At 36.6% G+C, this 10,085-nt stretch overlaps 1 protein-coding gene across 3 annotated transcripts; it reads left to right on the plus strand.

The window, feature by feature from the left end:
- The first annotated feature begins 133 nt into the window (after positions 1 to 133).
- On the plus strand, positions 134 to 4,731 carry LOC126708043 (IQ domain-containing protein IQM1). 3 transcript variants are annotated; one of them, XM_050407868.1, is made up of 9 exons: positions 134 to 510; positions 1,025 to 1,566; positions 1,739 to 1,853; positions 1,945 to 2,010; positions 2,473 to 2,561; positions 2,673 to 2,760; positions 3,140 to 3,370; positions 3,461 to 3,562; positions 3,899 to 4,731. In XM_050407868.1, exons 2-9 carry the CDS (start codon positions 1,091 to 1,093, stop codon positions 4,364 to 4,366), a joined length of 1,635 nt encoding a protein of 544 aa, XP_050263825.1. In that variant the 5' UTR covers positions 134 to 510; positions 1,025 to 1,090; the 3' UTR covers positions 4,367 to 4,731. The 3 variants fall into 3 exon arrangements, with proteins under 3 accessions (XP_050263825.1, XP_050263831.1, XP_050263828.1); XM_050407874.1 differs by having other exon boundaries at positions 134 to 499; XM_050407871.1 differs by having other exon boundaries at positions 134 to 494.
- The last annotated feature ends 5,354 nt before the right edge of the window (positions 4,732 to 10,085 follow it).

The following is a 10,085-nucleotide window of genomic DNA, read 5'->3' on the forward strand; positions in this document are numbered from 1 at the left end:
TCCATGGAATTATTGGACTTGTGGTTGATAAGATATTTCAGACCCACCAATCCATGACCAGCCCAACCGCTGAATTTAATGTTTACCCACGCCCCACAATTATATTTTTCTTTGTTACTGTATTAAAAACATGCTCAGTTAATTGGTGTTTCTTCATTCTTTCTCATTAACTTCCATGAAGGTTCAGTCTCACCCGCCATATTCACTCTTTTTCCACAAACTGACTTACTTTCTCACACGCCAATTTTGAATTTTCAACTGCTACTGGTATATGTAAGTGAGGAACTAGTCTGACATGTGTGTGTTTGGTTGTCTTTAGACACTTTAGATTTCCAATATTCAGTTCAGTCTCTCTACAAACAATCTTTGGTTTATAGAGAGAGAGAGAGAGAGAGAGAGAGAGAGAGAGAGAGAGAGATAAGGAAGCTACTGAAGGCCCTGGTTTTGGATTTGCATTTTGCAGGCTGGGAGCTTGATTTTGGACTTCTTCAGTTGTACGGTACCATTATAGTATGTTCTAATTTGGCATTTTTGATTTAATTGCTTTCATTTCTCATTACTTCTTGTGCTTATGAGCGTTGACCCATTATTTTTCATGGATTCCAGACTTCATTTAGGATTTGTCACTGGTTTGAGTGTTTCCATGATATGGTTTGTTGTTGTCTTGTCAATATGTTCTGCATAATTCTTGTATGAAATGAACTGGACAGTTTTGCTTTGCCAATATGCTTTTCTTTTTTTTTAATACCAATGTGAGCTTACTTATTTTCTGAAGGGAAAGCAGTTTTTTTCTAATATCTTAAAATACAAAATTCAAATTTTAGTTTTTGCTACTGAATTCTGAATTAGAGTGAGAGGGGGAGGTGGTTTTTACAAAGTTGAAGACTTGGTATTTTCATATGAAACAAATTTTCTTTCTTTCTTTTCAATGAATAAATAGAGAAAAAAATAATTATTATGTTATCACCTTTAGATTTTATTTGTAAAAGCTTACTAAGATTAGTGCTTTACTCTTATTGAACAGGTTTGATCAGTCTTGAGTCTTGACTCAAAGATTGAAGTTTGTTACGATTCTACTGTTTGGTGATCAATGGGTCTTTCTCTTTCCTTACTCTTTTCTGCATGGAATGAAATCCTTTGCCACAAGTTTTTTGGTTTAACTGACACCATTGAGACAGTCATTGTGAGAACATTTAGCTACAAGAAAGAAGAAGAATATTCAGAAACCATTAACAAGTCTAATGGGTCAGAGAAAATGATTATAGAAAGTTTAATGAGCTTCAAAAGGCAAGATTCAAAGGAAGCAGATTTGGAAGTATCAGATTCGTCTAAAAATACTATTCCTGAAAGAGATAGTTCTAATTCAAAGTCTTCAATGACTAAGAGTCATGAAATTATGCAGATAAAGAAGCCCTGTACACTTTTGCTTCCTAAACCAGTGATATTGTTTTCTCCAAGGCCAGTTAGTGAGCTTGATGCTGCTGCAACTAGGCTTCAGAAAGTTTACAAGAGTTACAGGACTAGAAGGAATCTTGCAGATTGTGCAGTTGTGGTTGAGGAACTCTGGTTTGTTTCTATATCATTTCTTGTTGTCTTTTCATTTTTTAGGTTATTTCAACCTTTGTTTATGAATAGTTTGTTGAGGATTCATAGCCAACCCCAAAATTTTGGGACTAAGACTTGTAGTTGTTGTTAAAGTTGTCAACCTTTGTTTCTAAAATTAATTCAATTGTTGTAGGTGGAAGGCCTTAGACTTTGCAGCTCTTAAACGAAGCTCTGTGTCATTCTTTAACATTGAGAAACCAGAAACTGCTCTGCAACGCTGGGCTCGAGCTAGGACAAGGGTTGCCAAGGTACTTAATTGATATTTTGTGAATTGAGGAGGAAAAGAGTTTGTTTTTGGAGGAACATTGTACTAACAGCATTAACTCTATGTATTTGTAGGTTGGGAAGGGTTTATCTAAAGATGAGAATGCTCAGAAATTAGCCCTACAACACTGGCTTGAAGCTGTAAGTTCATATGCTTATACCAGACATGCTTCTTTCTAATTCTGATGCAGTTTTGTTCTTTCTGCTTTTTTTACGTTTCCATCTAAAAATGGAGAAAGTAATATTTTCCTCAAAACAATCTAATTTTGGTCAAGTGTTGGTTTCAAAAACGACTGCTGTATTAGATATTAGGAATTTAGGGGACATGTATTCCTAGTCACTTCTCATAATAAGACTTAAAAAAGAGAGTCAAACTTGGCCAATGTATGCTTCCTATATAGGAATTGGTGAATTTTTTTTTGGATGAAATTTCAAATTGAGCTCAAGTTTTGGGCTTTTGAATAGTGGTCTAGCTAAGTACATATCTTCTATGGATTTATATTTTTGGATATTAATAGGTTCCATGTTGTTAGTCCCCAATTAATAGGTAAGGAAGTAGAATCACTGGACTAATGGGCTTTGTTAATCTTTGTTTTTTTTCAGATTGATCCACGCCATCGTTATGGACACAATTTACACTTCTACTATGATGTCTGGTCTGATAGCAAGAGCACCCAACCTTTCTTCTACTGGTACTCATGAAAATTAACTTTTTCTTTCTTGGTATAATTGCTTTCGATTTAGCCTTATCCTTCTTTATCACTCATTTCTAACTTTATTTTTCTCCTCCTCTGAAACTGAAGGTTGGATGTTGGTGATGGTAAAGACCTAAATCTTGAAAGGTGCCTAAGGACTGTTCTACAACGTCAATGCATCGCGTATCTTGGACCAGTAAGTATTACTAATCATACCATCTGTTACTGCATTCCAATAATACACCCCCTCTCCATTTTAAATGTGTTCATTTCATGGTTTAGATTAAATATTACAAATTTAAGTGTATCCACTGCAACATCATTTAAAATTTTAAGTAACATGGCTCTTTATACATTAGATCCAAAAAATAAAATCTTAACTGTGAAATGGACCCCCTCCAATCTTGTTTCTTCATCAAATTTGTTGTGTTGAATTTACATGCACACACTCCCATAAGCATCTTTGCAACCTAGATAAGTGCCTAGATAGATAACTAAGTGGCTTCTTATGAATGTGGATAAGTGCATATATTTCACTGTTATAACTTTACATTTTCTGTCGTTTGGTATTACAGAAAGAGAGGGAAGCATATGAAGTAATTGTAGAGAGTGGAAAGCTTTTATACAGGCAAACAGGGATGCTTATTAACACAGTTGAGGGTTCTAAGTGGATTTTTGTGCTCAGCACATCAAGGGCTTTGTATGTGGGTCAGAAGAAGAAAGGTGTTTTTCAGCACTCAAGCTTTCTATCGGGAGGTGCTACATCAGCAGCAGGGAGATTAGTTGCCCATGATGGGGTTCTTGAGGTACTATCTATAACATAGCATAGACACAATTATTGATTTTTCATCATGTTGCAGTTCAATTTCTAAGCCAAGTGTGCTTGTCTTCTTTAGGCTATATGGCCATACAGTGGTCACTATCTCCCAACTGAAGATAACTTCAGGGAATTCATTAGTTTCCTCGAGGAGCACCAAGTAGACCTCACCAATGTTAAGGTAATTACCATCAAATCTTTGGCCTTAAAGATCTCTTTATACCTGGTTGGCATTTATCTTTCAACTTTTATAAATGTGGTATATGTATGTGCATAGTCTTTATGCATGTATATCTAGCCAATTACGAGCAAATTTTTTCATGACTTTTTTCACAAGTGCTGATTTGGCATGTTGTGATTGATGCAATAAAAGTAGTATCAATGGTTGGTCCATGTGAAAGTGATTTTGCTCCAATCACAATTTGTCACATTAGAATGTTGTGTACTTGGCATTAATTGAATGAAATTGGTTCCTTTCAGTAGAAATAACTAATATAAGTAACCATTTCTTCTGCAGAGGTGTGCAATAGATGATGATAGCACCTCCTTTAAGATTATTGGAGAGGAATCTAAACCAGAAGAGGTCAATGTTCCTTCAACAACTACACTGTCCACCAATATGAATACTTCTGAAGTCAATGAGCCTATAAACAATATATCCATCACAGCTGATCATCAAGGAAGTATTGATTCCAATGTAATGAATGTAGAAGCACCATTATATGATATGGGTAAGCCTATGTCTTGCAAGTGGACTAGCCCACATGGTCCTCGTATTGGATGTGTAAGACACTACCCAATTGAGCTACAATCGCAAGCACTTGAGAAAGTCAACCTATCACCCAAGTTAACACCTGGCAACTCCGGAAGCCGTCTTCCAATCCCTTCTCCACGGCCTAGCCCAAAGATCCGGGTCTCACCTAGGCTGTCAAACATGGGTTTCCCTAGCCCAAGGCCAAGGGTACTTGTTAACACTGCTAATTAATCTCAGGCGTTCACCAAATTGGTGAATGGCCTTGGATAGGAGAAGATACTTGGGTCTGAAGGATCAAGATCTCTGGCAGGTTAGGCACAACTTGTGCTTTCAATAAGATTTCTTTGAGTAAGAATCTAGCAAAGAAGCTGAACTGCCAACCAAAATTTATTATTCTTTTACTTAACATAGCCAAGTTAATTCCTTTATTTATTTATTTATTTTTTTTTTTGGCTGAATAAGTTAATTCCTTTATTTGTTAGTAACTTAATATGGTTCTATCATTTTCTCCTATGAGGACGATTGATCAGTTCACTTCTGTAAGTTGTACATAAAATGTTTTCATGTATTAATGAATAATGACCTTTTTTGGTGAATGGTGCAAAGACATTTTCTTCTCCTTTTACTTGGCTAAAACTTGCGTGTGTGTTTACCGGGTCATTCATGATTCAACTGCATCTAAAGAATTTAAGCTAAGGGACATTAATCACAGAAGAAAAGGAAATAGGAACATGGAGTCGTGAGGCAGTGGTGGATAACGTGTGCTTTCATCTCATTGAAGTTTGAACTACACGTTTTCAGTATTGACTATTGACTATTGAGTATTGACTCATAGAACGTTAACAGTACGTTTCCTTTTCCTTCTTTTTTGGTTGTCTCTAACCTTAATTTCATCGGTTCCCAAATATACTTCTCGATTTATGTATAAAAATTTAAATATGACATATATATATATATATATATATATATATATATATTTTTGGAATGATTACTCTTATACTAATATTTATTAATAAATCATTTTAGAAAAATTTTGATACAACTTTTATGAGAAATACTAGTCACAATTGTATTGTAATATATTGTATCATTTTTTCTCTATTATTTTTCTAAGATAATTTGTTTTCCCTAAAAATTAAAAATTTCTATTCAATACAATTAGGCCTACTTCGGTCCACTTTGTTCACTTTGATCCACTTCAGTCCTATTGGAGCCATTTGGTCCAATTTGTTCATATTGGGTACATTTTGTCCACTTTGGTTTTATTCGATTCATTATGTCCACTTCGGTCCTATTCAGTCCACATTGCTCCTATTCGCTCCACTTCTGACCAATTTGGTCCTATTCAGCCCACTTCGGTCTAGTCTATTCTATTCGGTCTGGTTTGGTCCGATACGGTCTATTTTGTCCATTTCGGTCTTATTCGGTCCATTTTGTCCACTTCGATCCTATTCGGTCCATTCGTTTTATTCGGTCGATTCAGTCCATTCGGTCCAATTCTCTGTATTTGGTCCACTTTGTTTGATTTGGTCCAATTTGGTCCATTTAGATCACTTCGGTTCATTTTGGTCCACTTCGATCTATGCTTGTGCACTTACATAATGAGAACAGACATGTTTGGGTTGAAAGCACCTAATTTATATCCAAATTTATTATTAAAAAAAAGAACTCAAACTCTTAATATCTAAAATCTTAAGCATAGCTTTTATTGTTGCTACGTTTTTGTTGAACCACATAAATTTAGCATTTCAGTTTACTTCGGTACATTTAAATTTAAGTGAAAGTCTTTCTAAACATAAAAGGTTATGAATATTCAAATGTAATCTTTAGGGCAGTTATTCATTTGTTTTAACGTCATTACTTTTAAATGAATTGCATGAAATTAATGATACATTTAAGCAAAATAAATAAATAAATACATATGTATGTATGTATAATTTATTATCTAAATTTTATTGTAGAGAAAAAGAGACTACTTGTGATGTGGAACTAAAAAAATATAACATCAAAACGTATGAACCCAACATAGAGTTTTAAAAATTACAATAATTCATCAATATAAAGTAGAGTTGCAAGAAAGAATAAAAAATCAAGAGAAAGAGAATAACTACTTTTTCAAGAGAGAATGCGAGAGAGAACAATAAGAAATTTATAGAAAATAATATGAGAAGAAAAAAAGTAAAAATAAAAAATATAGTAATTGTGCAATACAGAAATTTAATAAGGTAATCATGCCACGTGTCATACCCAAGGCTAAGGAGGCCAATACAATTCTAAGGAGTCCATACACTCGGATGGTAAGGCCGGAGAGGCGGGTCATGGCCACGTCAAAGACACATTACCAGTGGGGGCCACACTATAGAGGAAGAGTTTTAGAGAGGGGATTAGCCCTGACGTGATTAAAGGGATGGTAGTTACCACCACATTTAATGCACCTCACCAAACACCCTGGCCTCATTTATGTGGAGAAGACCCCTGAATAGTGATGTCTTGGTTGTCGCAACTCACAGAAGACTTGAAAGGATGTCTAATGGGACAAGCACTCGAGTAGTGGCCTGCATAATCAACAAATGGAGGGCCAAGATCAGCCAAAAGAGGCTATATAATGTGAGAGATCCTCTAGGGATAAGGGGAGTTCATCCGAAAATCTGAAAAACACTGTAATACAAAGAACTGAAATTGTAATCAAGTTTAAGAAGAATATATTCCAGAACTACTCTCCTCGGACTTTGCCGAGGAAGGATTTCTTCACATAAAACCTGTTTTCCTTTGTTTTATTTCAATCTTAAATTCATTAGGGGCATTGTCCAACTCACTGAAACCTAGTTTTCAACCCACTCTCTAAAAATTCATTGTGTTGGGCTCTTTGGGCCTGAATCCTTCTACCTTTTGGGCTTAGGAACCAAAACCTGCCCTTACAGTAATAAACACCAAATTATCAAAATTATGTTATGTAATAAAATAATATTATATTCTGGTATGCTATCTCTATAATGCAATATGATAACATCTATGAAATCAAAGAGAATAAAAAATATAACAACTTAAAAACACAAAACTTAATCACATCAACCCAAAGTAAAGTTCCAAATAATACAAAAATTCATTAACCTAAAGTAGAAATGCAAGAAAAATATTTTAAAAAATCCACCAAAAATGAAGAAAAAAAAATGAGAGAGAAATAATATTTTGTGTGTGAAAAAACTATGAATAGAATGGAAAATGGAATTGTAAATTTATAGTAAGAGGAGGGGAATAAGAAAAGCAAAAAATAAAGGAAGATAAAGGAATAGAGGAAAAGTGATATTAAGGTAGATAGTAGTGGGGAGTTGCAAAGGTAAAAGTGAGGGGAAAAATTAGAAAAAGTATAACAATAAGTTGGGAAATTAATAAGGAAAAAAAATTAAAAATAAGAGAGAGAATGTTGAAAATGGGTGGATGATGTGGTCATTGATATAGTAATAATAAATGCTATATTTCAACTTTTAGATATATATAGATAATGTAAAAATATCAATTGGTTTTTCTTTTCTCGTAAATTTTTTTTTATAATTTTTTTTAAACAAATGTCCTTAAAGCATCTGTGGGTTACAGAAATTTAATAAGGAAATAATGTCACGTATCATACCCAAGGTCGAGGAAGCCAACGTAGTTCAGATGAGACCAGACACTCGGACGGTAAGGCTAGAGGGCCGAACTATGGCCATGTCAATGGCACATTACCAAAGGGGCTATACTGTAAAGGAAGAGCTTCAGAAAGGGGGTTAGGCCTGATGTTATTAGAGGGATGGTAGCTGCCACCACATTTAATGCACCCCACCACATTGTAGCACAAAAAACTAAAATTGTAATCGAGTCTAAGAAGAATATATCCAAGAACTACTCTTCTCGGACTTTGTCGATGAAGTTCTTCGCATAAAACCTATTTTTCTTTACTTTATTTCAATCTTTAATCCATTGTGGGTGTTGTCCAACTCACTAAAACCTAGTTTTCAACCCACTCTCTAAAAATTCTTTATATTGGGCTCTTTAGGCCTTAAACTTGTTACCTTGTGGGTTTAGGATCCAAAACCTGCCCCTATAATTGGTGCCATCTGTGGGAAATACTTGAGTTTTAATGAGATCAACGTTCAGCTATGGTGGGTTCAGGTCCCTACCGAGAAGAATCTGTTGGTTCCTAGCGCTAAGATCATTTCCTCAACCTTAAACATAGGAGAGATCATGAAGTTAGTGTACATACTACTCAAACTAGCAAGAGCCAGTCTCGAAGTAGGAGTCACGTCTTTTATGAAGAGAATACTAGAAGCATGCAATTGAAGATTGACCGTCTGTAGAGGAGGTTACACCTCGAGCGATGGAAAAAGACTCCTTCAAGCTCTGACCCTTCTTATGATGACGATGGGGATGACAGCTATAGGCCTAGGTCAATGACTCCTCCTAGTGAGTCTTTTCCGTATGATGAGGATCGCCGTTACAAGTGTAGGAATAAGAGTCCATCTCACAAAGGTCTAGGCAATGATGCTATAAGCAAGGCTCTTAACCAAATCTCTAAATCTCCTTTTACCCATAGGATTGAAGGTGGGAAGCTCCCTCGGCGGTTTACTCAGCCAGCGTTCATCATGTATAATGGTAGAACGGACCATGTGGAACATGTTAACCACTTCCTATTGTCTATGACTATGCGAGAAAGGGAAACCCTGAAAACGTATTCCGACAGGTACTGGGAAATGTTTAATGAGATAGATGGGAACTTCGATGATGTGGCTATAAGGACTTTCAAGGTTGGCCTACCCGCCAAGCATGATTTAAGAAAATCTTTGACAAAGAAGCCTATTAGGAGTGTACATCAGCTCATAAACCGCATTAACAAGTATAAACAGGTCGAAGAGGACCAACAACAAAGGAAAGGGAAAGCTAAGGTGGTCCCACAAGATAGAAGGGATTTTAGGTCGGATAGATACAACAGCAACCGTCCTTAAAGAGATTTTGCTGGGCAATCCGGATCTACTGCTACTCAGGTGGTTAGCACTATGTTCCAAGAGCCTGTGCATTAAATCTTGGAAAAAATTAAGAGTGATTCATACTTTAAATGGCCAAATAAGATGGAGGGAGACCCCACGAGGTGTAACCAGAGCCTTCGCTGCCAATACCATCAGGAGCAGGGGCACACTACAGAGGATTGCAGGACGTTGTGGAGTCATCTGGAGCAATTAGTTAAAAGCAGAAGGTTGAAGCAATTCCTGCATTAACCCAATGGACAAGGTGGTCAGGCAAGGTCGGGAGCTCAGAGAGACGCTTCAACAAGACCACCTTTAGGTACAATTAGTGTCATTCTTGCTACTCCAAGAAGGACTGGTTTTTAGCCGTCCAGGGTGATGTCTATAGCTCGGCCGTCTATAGGAGACTCCCCCCTAATTCGAAGAGGGGTAGATTGGAGGCCCGACCAGGTTTGAGCTTTTACAATGAGGATAAAGTTGGAACCTTGCAATCATATGATAATGCCCTAGTAGTTACTCTTAGGATTGGAAGGTATGATATGAAGAGGGTGTTGGTGAATCAGGGAAGCGGTGAAGAGATCATGTACCCCAGCCTATTTAAGGAGCTGAAGCTGAGGCCCAAGGACCTGACCTGCTATGACTCCCCTCTGATAGGGTTTGATGGGAAGATTGTCTTTCCAAAGGGCTAAATCAGACTACCCGTTCAGGCAGGGTCAGAAGTCGTGGAAGTAAACTTTATCGTGCTAGATGGGTACTCCCCCTATATTACTATTGTGGCAAGACCTTGGCTTCATGCCATGAGGGCTGTGTCTTCCACCCTGCACTTGAAGGTGAAGTATCTATCAGGGGATCAGGTCAAAGAGCTGGTCAGAAGCTAGTGTATGGCTAGGCTATCACACCCCAAACCCCAAAGGGTCCAAAGCATGAGAAAGACATCTCAAAGTATCTGTAGA

This window comes from Quercus robur, chromosome 2 (assembly GCF_932294415.1).
Source record: "Quercus robur chromosome 2, dhQueRobu3.1, whole genome shotgun sequence".
Taxonomy (NCBI): domain Eukaryota; kingdom Viridiplantae; phylum Streptophyta; class Magnoliopsida; order Fagales; family Fagaceae; genus Quercus; species Quercus robur.